At 37.0% G+C, this 24340-nt stretch overlaps 2 protein-coding genes across 2 annotated transcripts; both read right to left on the bottom strand.

The window, feature by feature from the left end:
• Positions 1 to 278: 278 nt before the first annotated feature.
• On the bottom strand, positions 279 to 17667 carry gipc2 (GIPC PDZ domain containing family, member 2). Its single transcript, XM_081373464.1, has 6 exons — positions 17117 to 17667; positions 6724 to 6909; positions 6075 to 6255; positions 5135 to 5253; positions 4938 to 5019; positions 279 to 1240 (listed from the first exon to the last, which is right to left on the bottom strand). Exons 1-6 carry the CDS (start codon positions 17393 to 17395, stop codon positions 1089 to 1091), a joined length of 999 nt encoding a protein of 332 aa, XP_081229590.1. The 5' UTR covers positions 17396 to 17667; the 3' UTR covers positions 279 to 1088.
• Positions 17668 to 18198: 531 nt separating this feature from the next.
• dnajb4 (DnaJ heat shock protein family (Hsp40) member B4) lies at positions 18199 to 23988 on the bottom strand. The gene is made up of 3 exons (XM_081373422.1): positions 23549 to 23988; positions 21137 to 21714; positions 18199 to 19248 (listed from the first exon to the last, which is right to left on the bottom strand). Exons 1-3 carry the CDS (start codon positions 23757 to 23759, stop codon positions 19015 to 19017), a joined length of 1023 nt encoding a protein of 340 aa, XP_081229548.1. The 5' UTR covers positions 23760 to 23988; the 3' UTR covers positions 18199 to 19014.
• Positions 23989 to 24340: the final 352 nt, after the last annotated feature.

Raw genomic sequence — 24340 nt, 5'->3', positions numbered from 1 at the left:
TAAGAGTACTAATCAAATGATAATTTGCAACCATTTTTATGTTCATATATCATTTCCACATTATGGAGCGGTTTCGTCAGAAAGAGTTTTGCGGTACAGCAGAGGGCAGTCTTCATCCAGATATTCCCCCTGTTCCACTTCTCTACTGCAGTAAGTGCAAACACACTAACAACAGTTTGAGCCTAATGCAGAGCTTTAAATGACAATTAAGTGCCACATTGTGGCTTGAATGATAACAATCTTACATGTTAGGCTATGCTAAAATAATAAGAGAACTAGATCGGCAACAGTTTATTATTTCATAAACAGTGAATGATCAAATTCACAAAGTAATTTAGTACATATTTTTTCACCTTTAATGTGAAAAAAATCAGGCAAAGACAAATCTTGTGATTTGAGCGCAATAGAAATTGTTCATACAAAATTAAATTGACATCACAACAGCGAAGGCACACAAAAATAAACATACGTCTATCATACAAAGTGATCCCTTATGGATTGTATTTTACAATAAACTCAAAACAACAAAAATCAACAATGAGAGATCAATTCATTTGTGGAATTTCTTAAATTAACTGTATGGCACCATTTGTACGGTTAATATGACGTTTTTATGTTCATGTGTATATTCTGAAATCAGCTACTGACGCTGACATTTTTTTCCTAAATCAAATCGTTTTATCACTTTATTAAATAAATTAAAAAGTCTAAAATAGCTCTAAAAAGACAACTGATGTATATCCATTATGCTATACAAAATTCTCTCTATGCAAAACGTGTTTCAAACATCACCCTTTCCCTTTGCTTGTGTTAAATATCATATATTCCCCGCTTCACCTAGAAATGCTTCCCACGGAAATAGGTCAAAACTTGGTGACTAAATGTTCTTGGAGGTTTTTTTAAAGGCTTGAGATTGTATTATGTGAAGAATATGTGATATTTACTCTTATTTTTTAGTTTTTATTTGTAAAATAATCGTCACAAAGTCAAATGTTACGCATGCTAGCTATAAACAGCTGAAATCAAGGGGATCTTTTTGAGAGTTGTGCAGTTTTTCAGTGTATGGTGGTGTGTGAATGCAGCAGCGTTTAAAACCGTCCCTGTTTGGCGTCACCGATGGCTCCCCAGACGTCAAACACAAACTCATCCGGGAAGGCGAAGTCACCGAGAGCCTGGTCCAGAGCCATGGCGAACTCGTCAGGGTTCTTCTTGTCTCTGCCCACCTCCACCATCGTGGCCGCTGTGCAGAAGTGAGACAGAACATAAAGTCATCCTGTTTTGCAATACTCAAGAGCCTGACACATATTGGTGGTATTTGTTAATGCAATGAACCATTGTTTCCAAATTACATTGCAAAGGTCAGCCGTCTTGTTTCGGCAACCAGATGTTAGACTGGACATCATGTGGTTACACAACACAGTACCAAAATTATTTAATATATAAAAGTGAATAAAATGTATTATCATTTATGTTGCTGTCCCAAATATGCACTTATTATGTTATATGGCTACTTTAATTATTCAAGTATTATTAATTAGCATTTAAGATTGTCTGTAAATCTACTGTAAGCACACACACACACACACACACACACTATACATACAAACATGCACACACACACTTATGATGTTAACATTTCTCACATATATTCATAAATACACATACATGCACATATACAAGTTAACAATTATTAAATAAATATGGATTGTAAACAAATTTGGCTTTTGACAGTTGATAATGACATCATTATAAAGAGACAATTCATTGTTGGTCTCTCAGATAATGCTATAAAATGTTTTGCCAACTACCTTTCAGTACAAACTCAGTGTGTGCTTTTAAAGGATGGTATTTGATGGAGTACATCAGGAGTCAGTTCTAGGACCCATTTTATTTTATTTTTATACAAGTACCATTTGTGATAACATTCCTAATGCTAGGTATCATCTTTATGCAGATGATACTGCCATTTATTGTTGTGCATCTTCAGCTTCACAAGTTCTTTAATACTTGCAATCAGTGTTTGATATTGTACAGTCTCATCTGTGTCAACTTAAACTGGTTTTAAATACAGTATTAAATACAATATTTTAAAACTCCAACGCTCTACCCATCAATCTTCCTGATATTACATCCTCCCTATTGTAATCCTATTACAAAAAAATATGTGTTGCTATAAGTACTGTATTCTATTTGATAGCAAATTATCTTTTAAGCATCATATTGATAAATTAATTTCTAAACTTAAGCTTAAATTGGGGTTTTTATTTCAGAAACAGAACTTTATTTCCTTTTCAGCTTGGTGTCTGCAACCTTTTTTTTTACCACTACTGGACTATGCAGATCTGCTTTATATAAATGCTCCAGTACACTATCTAAAAATACTATATATTTTTTTAACAGTGCTATACGTTTTATTACTGGTTGTAGCTATCAAAAACATCAGTTCATGTTATATGATAAGGCTGAGATACCATCTCTTTACACGCAGAGAGGTTTTACCTGGTACTATTTTATTTAGAAGTCTATCTGTGGTGGTGTCACTCCATCGTATTTGTCTCTCATTTTATCCAACACAAACACACACTCACTGGCCACTTTATTAGGTACACTTTTTGCAAGTACCGTGTTGGAGCCACTTTTGCCTTCAGAACTGCCTTAATTCTTTGTGGCACAGATTTAACAAGATGCTGGAAACATTTCTCAGAGATTTTGACTCATATTTGTCATGAAAGCATCACGCAGTTGTTGCAGATTTATCAGCTGCACATCCATGATGCGAATCTCCAGTTCCTTCACATCCCAAAACTGCTCTACTGGATTGAGATCTGGAGACTGTGGAGGCCATTTGAGTTTAGTGACTCAATGTCATGCTCAAGAAACCAGTCTGACATGATTTGAGCTGTGGTATATCCTGCTGGAAGTAGCCATCAGAAGATGGGAACACTGTGGTCATAAAGGGATGGAGATGGTCAGCATCAGTACTCAAGTCGACTGTGGTGTTCAAACGATAATCAATTGGTACTAAGAGGCCCAAAGTGTGCCAAGAAAATATCCTCCACATCATTATACCACCAGCAGCCTGAACTGTTAATACAACGCAGGGTGGATCCATGCTTTCAAGTTGTTTACGCCAAATCCTGACCCGACCATCTGAATGAAGAAATCAAGACTAGGCAACGTGATTTTCCAATCTTAAATTGTCCGATTTAGTGAGTCTGTGTGAATTGTAGCTTCAGTTTCGTGTTCTCAGCTGACAGGAGTGTCACCGGTGTTCTTCTGCTGCTGTAGCTCGTCTTCCTCAACGTGTTATCCGTTCAGAGATGCTCTTCTGCAGACCTCGGTTGTAACGAGTGTTTATTCGAGTTACTGTTGCCTTTCTATCAGCTGAACCAGTCTGACCATTCTCCTCTGACCTCTGGCATCAACAAGGCATTTTCTCCCACAGAACTGCCTCTCACTGGATATTCTCTTTTTCTGCCCATTCTCTGTAAACCCTAGAGATGGTTGTGCATGAAAATCCCAGTAGATCAGCAGTTTCTGAAATTCTCAGACCAGCCTGTTTGGCACCAACAACCTTGCCACATTCAGTCACTTAAATAACCTTTCTTCCCCATTCTGATGCTTAGTTGAACTTCAACAGAATGTCTTGACCATGGCTGTGTCTAAAATCACCCCCTATACCCTTTAATAGGGCAACACAATAACGAGTGTAAAACTGATGTACACTCAACAAATAGAGAATACCCATAATGCACTGTGAGATTCACCACCGAATGAATTCCCGCGTCTCACCAGAAGATGACGCTCACAGCTGAATCATCCATCCATCCATTTTCCAAATCGCCAGTCCAATGTGGCTACAGCCTAATATTATACTGAATATTCCTTTTTGATTGATTATTAAATTGTTTAATTAAGGTTTATAGATTCTAGTTTCCATGACAGAGTTCAAGATAAATCTTTTCATCTTACTAATGGAGCTGCCAGTTTGTTAATTTTTAATGATTATTAGACAGCAAGCACAAACTATGCAAAAGTGGCAGCCCTTCCAGAGCACTCAGTGTTCGAATTCACTGACTCAATTTCATTCACTCCTTCAAGTGAACTATATTAGTGGAGTAATGTAGGGAATAGTAAATGAGGGGTGATTTTAACACAGCTCATGTCCACATGCCTAAATGCATTGAGATGCTGTCATGATTAGATATTAGGCTGATTAGATATGTCAGTTAATGAGCAGTTGAACAGGAGTACCCAATAAAGTGGCCGGTGAGTGTATAGGCTACTATAATCTAAATTCATTGAGTCAAAGTTCATTGGAATAATCTACAAAATAATTTAAAGTTGACCATGCATCCATCACTGAATGAATTTAAGGTACTTTTATCCCCTGGTAAACTGTCGCTGTCATCCCTGATTGTATTGGCTCGTTTGATGTTGTGAATGTGTATATTTATGTTATTTGTTGTTGCCCTCTTGGCCAGGTCACTCTTGTAAAAGAGATTGTAATCTCAATGAGATTTTTTTAACCAGGTTAAATAAAGAAATGCATATTCAGCAAGGCTGCATTAAATAAATCAAAAGTAGCAAAGCAAAAATATTAAGCAGCACAGCTGTGTTCAACACTGATAATAAGAAATGTTTCTTGAGCAGCAAATCAGTATTGTTTAATGATTTCTAATTAATCAAGTGACACTGAAGATTGAAGGAATAAATTGCATTTTAATTTTTTTTTGTAAGATTAAAATTGTAATCATATTCACATTATTACTGTTTTTACTGTATTTTTGATTAAAAAATTGCAGCCTTAGTGAGCATTAGAGACTTTAGAATCTTTTAAACAGTAGTGCATTTAGTTAAAAAACACTTTTAATGCCAAAATTGAACCTTTATATGATCTTGTAAAAATAGGTGATGCACACTACATAAGATCTCACCTAATTCAGTGTCTCGAATGCCCATGTAACTCTCAAGAAGATCATCCACTTTCTTCACTGCCTTCTCTTCAAACTCATTGGGCTGTAGAGTAATAGAAAGGCATTAGATATACTCTCAACTTTAAGTGAATGTTACAACTCGATTATCAGTGCTAATACTATTGCAAGCAATGGCAACACTGGTAAAACACAGTTACCATCTCCTCGACGGTTGCAGGACCCTTTGAGCGCAATCTGAGCGTTTCTCTGCCTGTGCCTATCTTGCCTTCTCCTGAGGATTTGCCTCCGCCTCCTCTTGACCTTGGTTCAAGCATCTCTGCCAAGTGAAAGAACATTAAATTTTTTAACATTAAATCTACATTTATACATTAAATAGAGCACACGATGAAGTCTAAGGAGAAATCGCAATGCCTCATGGGAGTAAGCAAGCATCTCTGCCAAGTGAAAGAACATTATTTTTTTTAACATTAAATCTACATTTGAAGACTTCAGATGCAAAAGCCTCTTAAGTGCCATCTGAAATGTTCTTCTAAAATTAGCATTTTTATCAAGCTTGTATATTTAGGTTCAGTAATTTCACTTTAATGACATAATTAATAGGTCATTTTCATTGTCATTAAAGTGAAATAACTGAACACAGACATACAAGCTTGATAAAAATTATCATTCTAGAAGAACATTTCAGATGGCACTTAAGAGGCTTTTGCATCTGAAGTCTTAAATCATACATTCAATAGAGCACATGATGAAGTCTAAGGAGAAATTGCAATGTCTCATGGGAGTAAGCGTTCTCTGCAGTTTCCACTGCCACGGCTTCTCTCATTGGTGGGTTTCTCTAGAGGGTACTGTAGTTCCTCATTGGGAATTTAGCAATTAAACATTTTTCTTTTAAAATCAAATTGAAATCATTGACTTGTGGCTTCTTGAGAAGCAAATACAATCACTTATCAACCTTAGAGCTCATTGGTTTATGTTTTGTTAAAAATAAAATTCTGTATTTTCTGGATATGTGCTCCAGAAAGCTACTGTTGCACTGACTCAATTGTCTAGATTATCTTCCATACATCAGTCACGTACAAGATTCAAAGTTAAGAATATACAAATATAGTACTTCAACAAGAAGCGTGAATGACAAACCGAAGGCTTTCATGGGCTCCATCAGTTTGAGGGTGAAGGACTGATCTTTCGGCAGCTCCTTCAGCATTCGCGCCACCTCATAGTGCCGCATCCCCACAATGTTCTTTCCGTTAATGCTTTCGATATGATCTCCCACACAGATCACCTTCACCCCATCCACCACACTGCCCTCTTTGATACGCTGCCAAACGGAAAACACACACATGCTTCAGATTTAAGAATGTTAACATGTTAAAGTAGCAATTTGCATTCAAAACAAATGCATTTAGGTCTACTTGTACTTTAACCATTACCTAGGCTTAATTATGTACGAACAATTCAAAAAATGTGTCTGAAACACAACTGACACTTTTCTTTAAAGATAAAAACCCAGCGTTCAGAGCTACAACGTTATTAAAGTCGCTCAATCAAAGCATGGCCAAACAAAAGCAACACAGGACAAAAGGGTAAATAACATTTATATATTACAACTTACACAAAGTCATAAAATAATCTTCACTGCATTTGTTTACTTTCAAAAACATGCAAATCATTGTCTGTACGTGGGAAGCGCTAGTATTACGGCAAGCCACAGTATGTGCGCTATGCTCAGAAAACTGCATCCCATAATAACAGCCTGTTCTAGAGAGAAGCATCATTGAGAGTCTACCTTTATGAAGGCGTATCCAGCTCCATTGTCTGTGATGGTGAGCCCAAGTGCATCCTCAGTTTTGTGCACCTCCACCTCCTTTTTGATCCCTTTTATGTGAGCGAAGATGAAGTCCTCCAGTCCTATCTGCCCTCCCAGCAGCTTTTCCATATCAATTTTGTGGGTGTTGAGTGTGCAAAATAGGATCTGTTGTAATACATTTAGAGGAGAGTTTCAACTATACAGTAGTGACACGGCACTTTTTAAAATAAAACATCCAGATGACATTAAGGATTTATGCAATTTTACGTCACCAAATACACTGTAAAAATTTTAGACGATAAAACAGAAATGAGAATCTTCACTGCAGTCTTAAACAAAGCTCTGCAGATTTCTTGACAGAAATTCGGTTTAAGCCCATGATCTCTCTCTAATTTCAACACACTAAGCCTCTATGAGGACATGGTGATGGTAAAAATATGAGATGGAAGAAACATTTTTGGGTGATCTTTCATCTAAGACAGCACAAAATCATACAACATGTACTGGGCATTAGGGAAAGCAAAAGTTTTGTGCGAGAATGCAAATGCATTGAAATATAATTTTTCCTCCCATCTAATTTTTTTACTTTCCCCTTTAGGGGTTCCGTACTAAGGGGATATATGGTGAGGGAAAAATAAGATGTGAGGAAAAATTACATCTAAATGCCTTTGCGTTCCATTGAAAACATTTGCGTTCCACAGAGAAACTTTGCATTCGCTCAAAAAACGTTTGTGTTCACTCTCAAAAGTAGGGCTGCACGATTTTATGACAAAAAACATAATTGTCGATTGTTCCCTTGAAATTGTAATTGCAATTATTAATTACGATTAATTGCGATTATTAATTACGATTAATTATGAGTAAATTGTGCATAAATAGCACAATTTACATTGAATGATGTTTTGAATAGCCTAGCTTTCTAACATTGTTTGAAGCCATATTTATACCATATTGTTACCGGTATATCAAAATAAACATCTGAAAACGGTCTTCCTGAAAAACTTTTATTGCTTTTTTACAGCATCAAGCCTCAAAACTAAAATTAAAACAATGGGGAAAAAACCCTTAAGATAAGCTGTAGAAAGAAAAACACATCTTAAGCACAGAATAAGGTAAGTGGACGTTTTTTTGTTGTAATTGCACCTTTGAACGATTACATAATTGTGGCATCCGTAATTGTAATCGCGATTACATATTCGATTAATTGTGCAGCCCTGGGCATTGCATACTGTATATTTTTCCCCTCCCATTATATCTATCACTTTAATATGTGCTTGCGAAAGTATATAAGAGCAAATGCAAAACTTTTGCAAGCCAATGCAAAGTCAACAAATATACAACAACAAATCAACAAATATATTATTTTAAAGGTGCCCTAGAATGTGAAATTGAATTTATCTTGGCATAGTTAAATAACAAGAGTTCAGTACATGGACATGACATACAGTGAGTCTCAAACACCATAGTTTTCTCTTTCTTATTTAAATCTCGTTTTTGAAAAACACCCCTGTAAAACAGGCGAATCTCCACATAACACCAACTGTGACGCAACAGTTGGGATCATTAATATGTACGCCTCTAAAAATTTGCATAAGCCAGCCCATGCTCAGTGCCAGGCGAAACTGCACAGCCGAATCATCGGAAGTTCTGCAGGTGAAGAAACAAGCGAGGATCATAGAGAAAATGGCAGATCTATCTATAATCTATCTATAATCTATCTATAATCGGATACCGCTACAGTTTAATTCGAAGTTGTTAGTTGCTCTGCCCATTTCACCGCGGACTGTTTTTCTAACCTGGAACAACATCAAGCAGCCAGGCTTCTCTCGGCGTCTCAAACGGACGAAGGGGGCAATTTCAACTAACGTTATATTCCCGCAAGCGGTAAGTAGTGATTTTATTAACGATAATTTACACTGTGTTATCTAGATCCAGCGCGATATTGTTTTTTCCTCGAGAGACATCGTGGCTTGCAGACGAGCGAACGAAGCATGGCAGTTGCTCAGTGTTTGGATGTAACGTTAACTACAAATGAACACAAAAATATTTTTTTAGCTCCTTCATCCGAGCCTCTGGAGAACCAGTGGGTTATGTGAATTTCTGATGTGTAATTGTTCAAGTCCAGACAGATAATCTTTCTCTCAAAGTCGTTCAACACTGTTTATGCATCAGTAAATCGCGTTGCAGTGATAAGATCTTCATTCACGCGATCGACAGGCTGTCATCTGCTCAATGCTGGAATAGATCTAAATACTTAAAAAAACTTATCATGATTCGTTAATCCCGATAGCTGTAATAGTAAAAACGTATAATCGCTGTAATAGTAAATGTTTTCCAGATAGCTCTACATGTAATGCCAGATATTTCATATGCAAGCATGTCAGCCAATCACAGCAGTGGGCGTTTACACTGAAGTCTCACAGCAGACACGCCCCTTCAAACAGAGTGTCCAGATCAGGGTATGAAATCAGGCTAGGAAATATGCCTTTTATTTCTAAATTATAACAAATTTTGATCTAATAAACATACTAACATTATAAGGGCACCCCAGGAAACATTATAAAATAATAAAATATTCCATTCTACGGCACCTTTAAGAACACAGTGGCCAAAAGGAAAACTATGACTATAATGCAATTCCCCAGTATGACATCAAAATGAATTAAAAGAAAACCTTCAACAGTTCCATATTTATTTCCTTTAACTGTCCAGTTTCATTAGTAGGTTCTGACAAAGATAGCGGCATATCTAGGAGGAGACAAGAATCAAATACAAATGAAAAAATCCTGTTTCAGTTAATCCAGTAGGATCCTGTTTGATTTTAATTGGATTCTTAGGATCCCATAAAGATCGTTTCAGACTGTTTCCAAATTATGATACAATTTCATGGAATCATGTACTTGTTTGTACATGTGCTATCTTCCTTTAGGACATTCTGGTTAATTTGTTAATTTTTCCAAACTACCAGTTATAATCACTTAACATGTTTCACGATATTCAAAACAGAACAGAATTTCCCCCATAATCAATGCCTACAAGCCAATGAAGGGTGTATTCTTTTTAAAATAATAGTTTTGTACCTTTAGTTTTACCCCATTGAAAATAAAACAATGATTAAGCAATAAAAGTGACTTTTATGCTGCTGAGTGTCTTATAAAGCTAGTTTCAGTAGTATAAAAAATAGATATACTTAGTGTATATGCAATAATATATAAAAGCAAAAAGCACCAATTCCATAATACCCCATAACCAATGTCCACACAGACAGATGGGGTCACCCTGGTGTCAATCATCTAAAAATCTGGCATCATGTCTTTCAGTGTCTGGCAGCAGTGAGGAAACATGAGACCTGAGAACCTGAGACACCAGATTTAAGGTTGAAGGCTGATGGGCCGGGCCAATGAACACTCGATGACAACTAAACACAGTATTGCATAACAAGTCAAGAAAAGACTAAAGCATTTCACTTGCTTCATGATAACTTGATAGTTAACATGATCTCATGCTTGTAAGCGAAGGACAACCTTTGGACGCAATTTAACGTAAAAGAAGCGAACAGTCCGTATCAGCTCTTTATAGCGACCTTTGGTGGTGCAGAGACGCTCCAACAAAGACGACTTGTTTTCTCCCCCTTTTGTGCACAGCGGGCACTTTGGACACACATCAGCTGACACTCATACAAGACTGTTGCCCTGGTTACCAGAGCCTATCAAAAGGCCCGGGATTAAGGGGGAGCTTTCGCGGGGACAGGAGGGGGGAGGAGGAGAGGGCTGTCGGCTGCTAGATGACCAGCTTTGCTCCGTCCTGGCAGGCTGGAGGAGGATCTGTGGGCCGATTCACGGACACCACACTGTGTTACCAAGGTTGCGACTGACATCATGCCTCCTCTTACACATCGCACGTTTTTAGAGACACGGCGGATCTACGCTCTGACGTACCCGCCCACATCATATGAAAAAAAAAAAAAAACTCCTTCAACTGGCAATGTTCAATGTTTCACCTTCGATACGAGACACACCCACAGACAGGATTGCAACAGGCCGACCTTTCAGAAGCACATTCTTGAAACAGGCAGGAAATAACTGAGCTGATCAAAACAACTTTGTTAGCCAATATACAGGATTATAGTAATCTACTACAACACTCCGGTGGAAATTAAGTGGAGAGCGAGGCCCGTTTCTTTGGTAACAGAGTGCTATTTTGGGGGCCTTGGCAGGGCAATCTGCTCTAATGAATGAATGAGCAGAGCCTTAAAGATTAAGCCGGCATTAATAACGGACCAAAAAAGGAACAAACATGATGTATACGCCTTGAAAGATTAACACAGTTTAACAGGTCAAAATGCTGAAGCAGCCAGGTTTCACACCACACCAACATGTTTGTTGATGAAGTGACGAGAATCATCGAATCATTCATTACAACGACTGACTAACCAGCCAGTTTAGATATTACAGTGGAAATCCATTCACAACAGCAAAATGAGACTCATCGACATTTTTCCATAGGTAACTATTAACAAAGGTGGGGTAAAAGAAGGATTTACCAGCTTTCAGAACTTCACTGTGTTTACGCTATGAATGAGAGTGAACTTGGGTGAACTTTGTTTTTAACATACTTTTACATTTATCAACAAACCAAACAATTTAAAGTCCCCCTGTAGTCAGTTTTATCCCTTAAAACTCCAAAATGACATATTTAAAAGTTTTTTTTTTTTCCTGTGAAAAACTTTCTTCATGCCTTAAAATAGCTTGAATGTAACTCTACACCCTTGCTTCATTCAGTATACATTGAGCCATGAATATGCAAATGAGTCCCGCCTCCACTCACTCACGCCAGCTCAAAGATCCACTCGGCTAACTTACTTTTTCTGTGTAAGCGCTGCACAATGGTAAAACTCTTTACAACGTCGGACACATAACGGAAATTATTTATATGATTAGCCTTTTACTTGCTATGTTATTAAACAGCTAATAATGTGTTGCTAATGTTTCTCAAACCATGTTCCCGTTCGCCATGTCAGCCAATGGGAACAGGCAGCTTTTTCTAACAATCATCAGAAATGCTTTGAACAACTCAGAACCTCAGTGGAGAAAGGCATATAGTTCATCATAACATCATAATATACAAATCTACCCGATTTTTCATATCAACAGAAGAATATACCGGGATAACCTGACATCTCTCAAGATACCGGGATAATCTCTCAAGACTCCCCTGCTAGTTCACTGTTAATGATAGGCTAAAGCCCGCCCGCATGTTGATGTGATTGGTTACAAGGTAGTTTGTGACGTCAGAAACACCAACAATCTTTTGTTCACTGCAGTTTTAAGGACAAAATACTCAAGCAATGACTTGCACATGGTTTGTCTTAAAGCATATTAAAAACACCACACAGACATAAACTACATTAAAAACTAAACAACACTGGACTTTGTTTACTTTCATTGTATTGATTAAAAAAAATAATAATAATCTGGGAATTTTCAAAAAAAATTATATATAATCTTTTGTGTTTCACAGAAGTCATACAGGTTTGGAAAGACATTAATAAAATGTTTGGGAGAACTGTCCCATTGAGATAAAATAAATGGCATGTTTCTGTTTTTTTTTTTTTTTGTATTTCATAAAGTAAAAGGGTGTTAAAATGTGTTCATTCAAAATACACAGACTGACATCTGAAGTTACAACGTAACCATCTAAACGGGTTTCAATAAAGGCGCGACTCACATTCCATTCAGATGACAACAGCAAGAACATACTTGAAGGACGTGTTTCAACACTGATAAATCATATTCCTTATAATGATCCTGAGTGCTGAAGGATCAGCCTCGGTTCACAGATGACAAGAATTGCAACATAATATGATATGCTTTGTAGAGTGTCAATAAACATCCGCAAAGATTTTGACTCCTTACTGTTATACATCTTTTACTTTTAAGATTTGTGGTGCAAGTCAGGTACTTTACCCTAACAAAATATGAATCCATTTCAAGTGTATTTGAGCAAAAATATAAAAGTAATTGATTATCAAAATAACAATAAATGATTAATTTGCGAATTGTACTGATCTAATTGCAGTGGTTCTCCAGTTCGATACAGTGATTCTATATATATATATATATATATATATATATATATAGAGAGAGAGAGAGAGAGAGAGAGAGAGAGAGAGAGAGAGAGAGAGAGAGAGAGAGAGAGAGAGAGAGAGAGAGAGAGAGAGAGAGAGAGAGAGAGAGAGAGAGAGAGAGAGAGAGAGAGAGAGAGAGAGAGAGAGAGAGAGAGAGAGAGAGAGAGAGAGAGAGAGAGAGATTTTATGCATTGGAATGTAGTGAAGTAAACGTTTTCCAAAATAAAAATAGCCTACTCAGATAAAGCACAGATACTTCTGTACAAACATGTAGCCTACAAATACTTTGTTACTGTAATTGTCAATCACAATGATGTCACAATCTAATAAAGTAACTAGAATCATGTCAGGACACAATTTTATTAAAATCAGCAGTGCAGCAGCTAATATGTATAAATACCGTTTTCTGAAATATGGAAAAATTAATTCTTAACAACCCCATGACATATCATCCCCATTGCTGACATATTGAAATAGGAATATCCAAAGGACTTTCATCCTTTAATTTTTTTTTTTTTTTTAAATGGCCAATATGCTTTAGTTGAACTATAATTCTAGTAAGTGGCTGGTGGTGTTAGAGGGTGGGACATTCTCATTGTAAGATCTGATTGGACAAAAATTTGTGTCGTGCAGGATGAGTCATGAAATATTTTTGGCGCATTTTCACAGGATAAAAAAATACATTTGAATAACTATAGTCTATACCTATGGAAGCTTGTTTCCGCCACAAAATAAAACATTTTAAAAGATAATTGCGACTTTTTATCTCACAATTGCGAGTTTACATCTCGCAATTCTGACTTTATTTCTCACAATTGCGAGATATAAAGTCAGAATTGCGTGAAATAAAGTCGCAATTGCGTGTTTTAAAGTCAGAATTGCGAGATATAAAGTCAGAATTGCGTGAAATAGTCAGAATTGCGAGATATAAAGTCAGAATTGCGAGATATAAAGTCAGAATTGCGTGAAATAGTCAGAATTGCGTGTTATAAAGTCAGAATTCTGACTTTTTTTCTCGCAATTGCGACTTTATATCACGCAATTCTGACTATATAACACATAATTGCGAGTTTATATCTCGCAATTCTGACATCTTTTCTCAGAATTGTGATATAAAGTCCAATTCTAAGGAAAAAAAGACACTTTTTTTTTTTACCTCAGAATAGTTTATATCTCACAATTCTGACTTTATAACATGCAATTGCGACTTTATTTCATGCAATTCTGACTTTATATCTCGCAATTGCGACTTTATTTCTCAGAATTGTGATTTTATATCTTGCAATTGCGACTTTATTTCTCAGAATTGCGACTCTATTTCTCACAATTCTGACTTCATATCTCGCAATTCTGAGAAAAAAAGTCAGAATTGTGAGATAAAAAGTCGCAATTATTATTATTTATTTATTATTCAGTGGCGGAAAAAAGCTTCCATATATACCTGCAACTTTAAGTGCAGCAAAACATTTTGTTAATGTCTTTAATACATTAAAATAAGGCTTAACATTTATATGCAAAATATAAAATGTTTTACTTCTCTTTGGTTTTAGATGTTCTTGCTGCGCTTTACAAAACACTCCTTAATGAACAACAATATGGAATTGCATACATTGTCAGTGCATAATTCAACCAGATAAACCCTGACCTGACTGGAATTTAGTGTTTAGTCAGATTGTGAATGCAGGGTCTCGTATCTACAATGGATGATACTGTCTATGAAGCATAACAGAAATCTAGGTTGTAAATAATCTCACCAGGAGCCGTATATATAATATGCCAATGTCACACTGAGATAAACTTTGTGTTCCTGCCACATCAGATAATACTGATACTAATAAACAATGCTGCCGTCTATCCAGCTTTTAAAAAAAGAAAGCATGTGCATCTACTCATTTGAATTTTTAAAAAGTGTCAACATTTTCAGCTCTGCTTTCTTCAGGCTTTTATCTGGGCGTCCATTATAATTCCATTCGCAATACAAACATACTTTCCACTCCGATAGAAGGGAGCTTTCCAGTTCAATTGGAGTCTTAATAAGGAGACTTATGAGGAGACTGCTTCAGATCACACTATACTGGCTCGCTGTTATTAGAACAAAAAACAGTGCGAGAAGAAGAAAATAAAAATTAACTAGTCAATACGGTGCAGTTTGAAGGCCTTCGAGCAAATATTCAGATTAGGCCTGCTAAATCAAACAATCTACCAAATGACTGACCCTGCAAAAACATAGAAAGCTGTTGAGTAGACAACACAATGTCCAGACATCAGCACCTGTATGCAAATGCTAAACAAATGACATTCCAGCTCCATGAAAGCACACTTTAGTGAAGTCACGTAGTCCAGCATGTGCAACAGAGTTGTGTCGTGGTAATAAACAGACTTTGACCAGTGAAGTTCTGCAAAAAATGACAGATAACTCTTTACAATGTCTTCATTTTTACCTGCGTTAAACAATATGATAGCTGAAATCTGGCTTGAATCTGCCAGTCACTTGACAAAAGGAGTCTCTTTGTCACATTAATTTTGCATGGGAAGGTAATGAATGCTGTGGGCTAAACGCGTTAAACAGAGAGCAAGTCGAACCTAATCGACAAAGCCCTTTTAACCGGGTATACCGACATGGTGAAAGTTGCAATGATATTTTCAGTTCAACAAACAATAAGACGGCTTTCAAATTACTGCTCAAATCCCAAATAGTATCCCAAATTCATCCTAATATCCTGGTATAGATAGGAATTAGGTCTAATAGGCAACGCATGCAAAAAGAGTAATACTGTATACACTATTCTGCGCACACCCTCCATCCCCGGAGAGGCCGGAGCGATTTATCACCATTTGTTAGGGTTGTAACCACTATAACAGGATGTGAGGGACTTCCTCTGAGGACCTGCAATGTTCTTATATCATCAGGACCCACCATTTGAACACGCAAAATATCAGTGGTAGATTCATAAAGGAACTGTGTTGGATTGAGGTATCCGCAACTGATACACTTCACCAGGCCATCATGCGATTTATTTTCAGAATACTATCAAACCAATCTGTTGGCTGACCTTTAAATCATTTAAACACCACACACCGACAGATCTGTCCAAACAGTCTGGTTACTGGTCTGACTGGTTTTGGGGTTTTTAAAGCCCCTTAGTGTTTTTAGTAAGTAGTAGGAAACTTTCTCAAATGAGGACCAACCGCTATATGAGAGGCCAGACAACACTATTCACTCACACTCACAAAAATAAACGTTTCAATTGCAACCAAAAAGATTTGTAACACTTGATGCCATAGGAGAGCCTTATTGTCTTCAACAAATAACTTTTTAAAACCAAATTCTAAATTTAAGAACCTTTTAAGTTCCAAAATAACAAATTCAAGAATCTGGTCAACAAAATTAAGTCACACTATTATAAAAATGAAGAATTTCCAACTTTATCTTGAGAAATCGTGGTGGTTTTTCCATATAGATTTGTATGATGTGATAAGCCTGGAAATTTATGATTTCTGGGAAAAAGCAAGCATGATGTCACTCCTGAACCTAACCATCAGTGGGGCATAAGCAGATCGTATGCATCATCACAACATAAACTAGTTTTGTGATGAGAGTTGGAATTTCATCTTGAAGAATTATTGTATCACCAGAATTATGTGGTGCTTTCAAATTCATGTATATGGGTCAATGACAGAATGCTCATCTTTTTTTTTTTTTTTTGCAAGTCATTCAAAAATATATTAAGAATTAAATACAAAAATTTACTTTGAAACACATTGGTTATTTCAATACAAAGGCAAACAACACCAACACTGAAACTGAGAAACGTTTTTTGAACGCAAATTCTTGGGGGGAGAAAAATAAAAATACTTTTTTTTTTCTAATTTAACAATTAGGAAAAGAAAGACATTTCTAAGCACTTGGAAAATGTTTTAAAATAGTTTTTTAATAGCTAATCTAATTTGTATCATATCAAATATACTTATCTGTCATTGACCCATATACATTTTTTTATTTTGACAACTCATTTCAAGATGTAAAATTGTGTCTTTACAACGAGTGTTTTCAGGAGTAAAAAAAAAAAGTCACCGACTCCTCGAGATTTAGAGTTCCCTGTAGCCTACTCAGAAAGACGCACCTTGTGCAAACACCATGTTTTTGATTTGCAACTTTGTGTTGCTAATTTATTCCTGACTCACTGCCTGCGTAGTGCGTACTGACTCAAGTTCACACTTGGATATTTAACAGTTGACATTTACCTCATCCGGACTTAAATTAAACGCTTCAGCTATTTTGCTGTACAGCTCTTTGACGTTCGTGAAGCCCTCGATCCTCCCCGTGGGACTCCCGTGCGCGAGCTGCGTGTGAAACACGAGTTTCGGTCGGAGGCTGGCAGGTGGAGGAGGGAGTCCGCCGCCGACTCCGCCGCCGTTCACCGCGGACTTCCCGGCACCTGCGTGCCCGCTCACCTCCTCGTTCTCCACTAAGTTCGAGCTTTCCCTCGACTTGTTTTTCTTTTTCCTGAGCCCCAAAGGCATGTTCGCTCCTCCTGTAAATCCGTAGGGGGGACTGAAGTGCACACGGGAACCGGACGGCTAGAGCATTGAAAGACGGAAAACAACCTGTTGAAAGGGTCCTTTTAGTTCGGTGCGCTAGTTTCCTCTCTTCGAAAGCGACCCAGGGGCTTAAAAACAGCAGGTATTAGATTAGAAATAGACTGTACGGGGATCTACTGTAAACTCTCTTGCCGATGAGACGCAGACAGACACAATGGACAGCTCTATGGCCGAACGCACGCGCGCTACAGGGCGCAGTGACGTCACCCTGAAACTCATTTACCTGGCTCAGGTGTCAAGTAATGATTTTTTTTAAACTTCAAGCAGCAGGTTTATCACACTAACAGGTGATAAACATACGCCCAAAAACGGGATTATTAACTATCACTCAAGATTACTAATTACTTTCCTCTTCAAATGTAAATAACTGTAGGCCTAACGGGCGTGAAGAAACTATAACTGATGAATAAATAGGCCTACACACATTACGAGTTTAGCCTATTCATAGGCTACTTTCGTCCAGTACTACGAACTATTTTTGTAGGCTACATATTTGTTACATTCATTCTTAATCATTTAGTAAGGATACAGACGATTAGCTGTTTTCATTGAGATTTAAGCCCGAAATTCTGCTTTCATAATTCACAATCATCATTCTAATGTGATAAATGATTCTCAGTAGCAAAGGTTGCTGATTTTTTTGGACCTAACTTCCCTCATCTAGTCTTTTTTTTTTTTTTTTTCATGTGGCGTCCTCTGGCGGATGTTTCAATGAATCACGTGTACAGTTGTTGAGGGTTCTGTACCTCCTACAGTTTTTATTAATTGTATCATATTAGTAATAAACTTCCAAACACAAGACACTAGTAGTAAACGGAGTAAAAATGTAAGGTAAAATAATACTAAGTATGCAAATGCTCTTCAAATTTTCAATGAATAAAACATGGTATGCTATGAACCCACAGCACAAGTCACCATTTTTCTGGTCTCTGTCAAAGACAGGTACTTTATGTGAGTGTGTTGCTCACATTTACAGGGATCTGACATATCAGATCTGAAAAGGCATTATGTCTAGCTAAATGCAAAGTATCATGAATGAAGTATCCATGGTATCATCACACAGTTTACTTCAAGCCATCATTTACTAAAATTATATAGTTTTGTGCATTTAGAGAGAAGAACAGTACATGATCTGTCAGTACAGATGGATTTTCTACTTGAAAAAGGCAATCAAACACATCTTGCTAATTTAGTCTGTAAAATACTGATGTTGTATAAGGTTTCAATAAAACATTAAAACAATTCAAATGAAGCGTTAAAAAAAATAACTGCGGGGAAAAAACATTTCAGACAAAAATTGCACTTTAAGCCTGCACTGTCACTGACATACATAGGCATGCAACACAAACACACACACACACATATGTGTGTGTGTGTGTGTGTGTGTGTTAGACAAATAACATACATATATATATATTTAACAAACATTTAGATAAAAAATAGAAATTGCACATTCTCAAAATTTGATTTGTCATTTTAGTCCACGTATGCGAGGGGACCGAATTGTTCATGTAGAAATGTCACTTAAGTCCAAGTTCACTTTATGAGACGGGTAAGTGTCTTTTCAGGACATCCTTGGCATTAGATGGCAGACTTTCAGGAAAGTTCACATCAAACTCCACAATGAGGTCCCCTCTTTGTTCTGGGTTCTTAGGGAAGGGCAGTCCTTGTCCAGCAATGATCTTCCTCATGCCGGGTTTGATAACATCGGTTATCTTCATATTGCACGTGTTACCGTCTATCGTCGACACGGTGACGGAGCAGCCACACAATGACTATGATAAAAGAAATACAATACAGTAGTTAGTAGGATAAGAAATATTCTTTAAACTTTATCTTTGTGTGCTATTAGTTCTAAATTTACCCCTATTTCAACTTAATATCAAGTTCAGTTGCTGCCTTAAATTTTAAGTATAATCAAATTGGTATATTTTAAGTATAACTAGTTGCGTAGTTAAATCCTGTATAACTTAAAAAATAAAGTTGAACAACATGGTAACATTATTTTAATGAGACAAGGATAAGACAAGGATACACAAAAGCAGTTTTGTTGTTCATAAAAGTTGCTTTTAACATTTTTAAGTACAATCAACTTGGATGTTTAAGTAATTTCAACTTAAATTACATTAAACTGATTTAAAAAGTGTTGAATCTTGTATAACGGATAAAAAAGTTGAAAATTGTTTAATTGTTTGATGAGTTACAACAATGTAAAAACATGTTGCCATTACTTATTGATAATATATTTTTTTTTCAGTGTGCATAGCTGCATAAATAGTTTGATTTTACATTGTCATCCATCTAGAAAAAATAATTGAGTAAGGCAAATATAGGCTACTTAATATTCATGTCTGGTATGAGCTGCTGTTTGAAGATAATTGGACCTGCTTAGATGTGCTATCATTTAATTATTATTTTTTTAATATTATGAATTTATATTCATCCCGATTCACAGTGTACTCTTTACACTTTCTTCTTACATGACCAGAATCAGGACAGGAATCTGAGAATTTTAGATATTACATGTGTGCACAGCTTTCACATTATGACAGTAACCCCTGCAATGAACCACTGCCATTTCAATAATCATTTCAATTCAATCATTATACTGCAGATATTGTGTGCAAAAAGGTATCCAACTCTTTCCCTTTCAGTACACACACACAGCCTAAAAGCATATTTTATTGGTTTGACATGTTTGGTACTCTATGTACAGACACAGGACTGATTCTGCCATAAAAGTACATCTTGATGGCAGTTAACAGTTTAAGTGGGCGAGCTCCTTTTCTGGCATCTCACAACAGCTGATCGAGCTCATATTCCTTCTCGTGTAAACTGCATTATGTAAGAGGTGAAATTTCACACAGAAGAATGTAACGTTTTTAACTAGGGAAATTTACAAAACAGTGCCTTATAAACCTGCACAGAATCGAAAGTATAGACTGAAAAAGTGTCAGTATAGACTGTAAAAGTGTTTGTAGTTGTAACTGAAAAGCAATATAATAATGATTTGGTAAAAAAAAAAACATGTTAATTGGTTAAACTATAATTGATATGTGCTGCAAGTTAACTTACATGGTGGAAAATTATATTGCATTTAACGGACAATACATGTAGACCTAAGGTTACTGTAATTATTATACTGTAATATTATTGTATAAATTAGATAGATAGATGGATGGATGGATGGATGGATGGATGGATGGATGGATGGATGGGTGGATGGATGGGTGGATGGGTGGTTGGGTGGGTGGGTGGGTGGGTGGGTGGATGGATGGATGGATGGATGGGTGGATGGGTGGGTGTGGTAGATAGATAGATAGATAGATAGATAGATAGATAGATAGATAGATAGATAGATAGATAGATAGATAGATAGATAGATAGATAGATAGATAGATAGATAGATAGATAGATAGATAGATAGATAGTGTGTGTGCCATTTGTAAAAGGCTACAGTAAAACAAGTTAATTGGTAAACTGTAATTTATAGGAGGACTTACTGTAATTTAACTTACCATATATGGTGGGATATATGATTTACTCTAAAATTGGGAGTGAAAATCTATATATTATTTTTTAGATACCACTTTTACAGGCGGATGGATGTATGGATGGATGGATGGATGAATAGTAATAGCATTTGTAAGTGGCTCTTCTCACCTGCCGCAAACTGACCCGGACCGGGTACACAATATCCGACCCCTCTCGTCGAAAGTGGCCATGAGGCTTGTCTTTAATGACAAACACAATGTCGGCAGGAATCGTGTTTGGCGATTCGTCACCCTCGCGTGGAAACGTGATTTTAGTTCCCTCTTTCCAGCCACGCTTGATCTCAATCGTGAGGATTTTGTCCTCGGTTCTCATGGTCCGACCGTCCGGATTCAAGCGCTTGCGTGAGATTTTCATGCGCTTGGTGCACCCATGAAAGACCTCCTCTAGAGACACCCGGAGCTCGTGGTGGATCGCGGGGTCCTGCTTTCTGCGTGGCGGGCCGCCCTGACCAACGTGTCGTTCGCGTGGAAATCCATTTATGTTAAAACTCGTAAAAGAACCAAAGGGGTCACTCCCGTCCACCTCCATGTCATCGTCATCTCGTCCATTGACTTTCCTGCCAAAAAATATCTCAAAAGGATTGGCTCCTCCGAAAAACGTGGCAAACGTTGCATGAGGATCTCCATGGAAGGTGTAGGTGAAGTTGCCTCCTGGCCCGTCGGACGCTCCTCCACCTCCTTTAAGGCCTAAAAATGGACAAATTTGAGAGAAAACACATTTTATCTCAATGGAAGATTTAGGCCAAAGAGAGCATGGTGTTAGGCTTGCATTAGGGTACAACGGGGCAAAAGTTGCACCGGGGTAAAAGGCACCTTTGATTTTATTTGATTATTTTAGATGGCACAAAAACTTGCCGCAGGACTTTCCAAAGCATCCGCTTTTCAAGATGCACGTGGAAATTTGTCTGACCCTTGACGCAGCAACACACCGTTGATTATGTGCTAATTAGATCTAATATTTGATGTTTTTAAAAATAATGTAGATTTCAGTAGCAAACGAGAATCGCAAAAATTGCTGAACATATTTTGAGACAAAGGTCATCTTAATGACTTTCAGTTTGGTTCAAGGTAAATAAACCTTGCATGTCAAGGCAGCATGTATGGTATTTGGGGTAAAAGGTGCCCCTGCTGTCGGGACTAAATGCACAATAATTAACATGATAACAAAAAGCTGCCTGACTTTTCAGTTTGTTGACATGACGTGGTTAGATTCAGATGGTAAATAGTTGGGTGTCCACTTTCCAGATAATCACCATATTTATTATGAAACCCTTATATTTAAAATATGATATTAATCCTATCATTCAATAAACTATAACTTATTGTTACTTACTATATTGTAAATCTATATTCAATTATTATGGGATCTCCTTCAATGCTTTCAGAATCTTTTCTTTATTTTTTTTATTTTTTTTACATTATTAATGAACAAAAATGTATTTGTATATTTATCAAAATAAACAGAAAATAGTACAAACTTCGTTAAAGTAATTGTTTTGAACAAGAATTAACTTAGACATTATGCAAAACATATTATTTTAACTAAAATATTTGAATACCACCTTGCCACCAGATAGCACAAGTACGTCTGTAAGATGTCTGCTAAAGATCTGGAAAACATCTTCTGTGTAAATACATCTGATAAACATAGAAAGAGCAGTTTTACATACATTCTAAATAAATATCTTACTAATCTTCTAAATGTCTCTGACAGGAGATGTCTCAGAGATGTAGGCCTTGCTGATGAGCAACACTAAAAAATACATCTTGCAGATGTAAATGCAGACATCAAATAGACGTCTCTGAGATGTTCTTGTGCTATCAGGATTATTAAACAAAACAAGCCACTTTTATTTTCACACAAAATATGTCGCTCCATCACCTGATAGCACACATCACATAGCCTAGAGTTTTTGCTCCTCTGCATGTCTATAGGACGTTTCCTGTCAGGTGTCAAATAGACGTTTAGAAAATGTTTATGATTTAGAATGTATGTTAAACTGACATCTTAAAGACGTCTATCAGATGTTAGTAAACAGCAGATGCTTTCCAAGATGAAGTCTTTATCAGACATCTTGCAGACGTGTGCTAGGCAACGTTTTCTCCAATCATAAACTAGGAGTATGCGAAAAGCACATTTTTGCCCCGTTGTAGCTACTGCGGTAGGCTGTGTATCCCAGCAAACACTAATAAGCACGTACAGACCACTAGAATTGGACAACAGGATCTAATTTCGACGCTTACATACAATACAGAGCTTGTTGCCGACTTAAGATATGTTGGTTGAGCACTGCCAGCACAATAAAACCATGACTCCATGGTCAACTTTGTATAGCCATACTGTACGATAAATGTCCAGAGATTTCGTTTTCATTTCAACATCCTATTTGTCTACATTGTCTAACGTTAGCTACATCCGACATATTTAAAAGATGAGCAGAAGGATTAAGCATTCGTGGTCAAATAATGTTCACTGCTAATATGGATGTGCTTCAGAAGTTCAGAGATGGAAGAAGCCTACCTTCTTCGCCGTACTGGTCGTATATTTCCCGTTTCTTTGGATCACTGAGAACTTCATAAGCCTCCGCGATCTCCTTGAATTTCTCCTCCGCATTGGCCGCCTTGTTTTTGTCAGGATGCCATTTCAGAGCCTGTTTTCTGTACGCTTTTTTGATGTCGTCGTCTGATGCTCCTTTCGCGATTCCCAATATTTTGTAGAAATCTTTGCCCATTTTCTCCTATGCAGAGCGGGTTGGCACCGCTGCCCGAGGATTCAGTCAGTCCACTGAAAAAGAAGAGCGTGAATAAAAGCACCGTCGTGGCTGTCAAACCCTGCCTCTTTAAACCGTGACACAGATGATCAGTTGATCCTGTTGTGTCTGTTTGGAGGCGGTTACTCAGCACTAAAGATCTTGTGTTATTTTAGCCTCTTTAAATAGCCACTGCTCCCTCCCCTGTGCCAGTGCAGTTCTGGAATCAGAGGGCGCTTCTAGAACGTGTGATAGATGAAGCACGTCATTTCCCATTTTCAGATACATCCATTTTCAGATCTAAAATCCTCTCGAACCAGAAACGCAAATAGCCAATGTCTCTGAGAATGTTGTCTATCTATCTATCTATCTATCTATCTATCTATCTATCTATCTATCTATCTATCTATCTATCTATCTATCTATCTATCTATCTATCTATCTATCCATCTATCTATCTATCTATCTATCTATCTATCTATCTATCTATCTATCTATCTATCTATCTATCTATCTATCTATCTATAGGTCTGTTCAATCCACATGAAGACAAGATCGGACAA

Source organism: Scardinius erythrophthalmus, assembly GCF_964197995.2.
Source record: "Scardinius erythrophthalmus genome assembly, chromosome: 9".
NCBI lineage: Eukaryota > Metazoa > Chordata > Actinopteri > Cypriniformes > Leuciscidae > Scardinius > Scardinius erythrophthalmus.
The sequence above is the reverse complement of the archived record's forward strand: the minus strand, read 5'-3'. Positions and strand labels throughout refer to the sequence as shown.

Excerpts from the sequence above, each read along its gene's own strand:
- gipc2 (XM_081373464.1), bottom strand. The coding sequence starts at position 17,395 with ATGCCTTTGGGGCTCAGGAAAAAGAAAAACAAGTCGAGGGAAAGCTCG. Across the intron at positions 5,254-6,074 it reads GGAGCCCATGAAAGCCTTCG|AGATGCTTGAACCAAGGTCA; the intron begins GTTTGTCATTCA and ends TTCACTTGGCAG. Across the intron at positions 5,020-5,134 it reads CTGCAACCGTCGAGGAGATG|CCCAATGAGTTTGAAGAGAA; the intron begins GTAACTGTGTTT and ends ATTACTCTACAG.
- dnajb4 (XM_081373422.1), bottom strand. The coding sequence starts at position 23,759 with ATGGGCAAAGATTTCTACAAAATATTGGGAATCGCGAAAGGAGCATCA. Across the intron at positions 21,715-23,548 it reads CGACCAGTACGGCGAAGAAG|GCCTTAAAGGAGGTGGAGGA; the intron begins GTAGGCTTCTTC and ends GTCCATTTTTAG. Across the intron at positions 19,249-21,136 it reads TCCGGGTCAGTTTGCGGCAG|TCATTGTGTGGCTGCTCCGT; the intron begins GTGAGAAGAGCC and ends CTTTTATCATAG.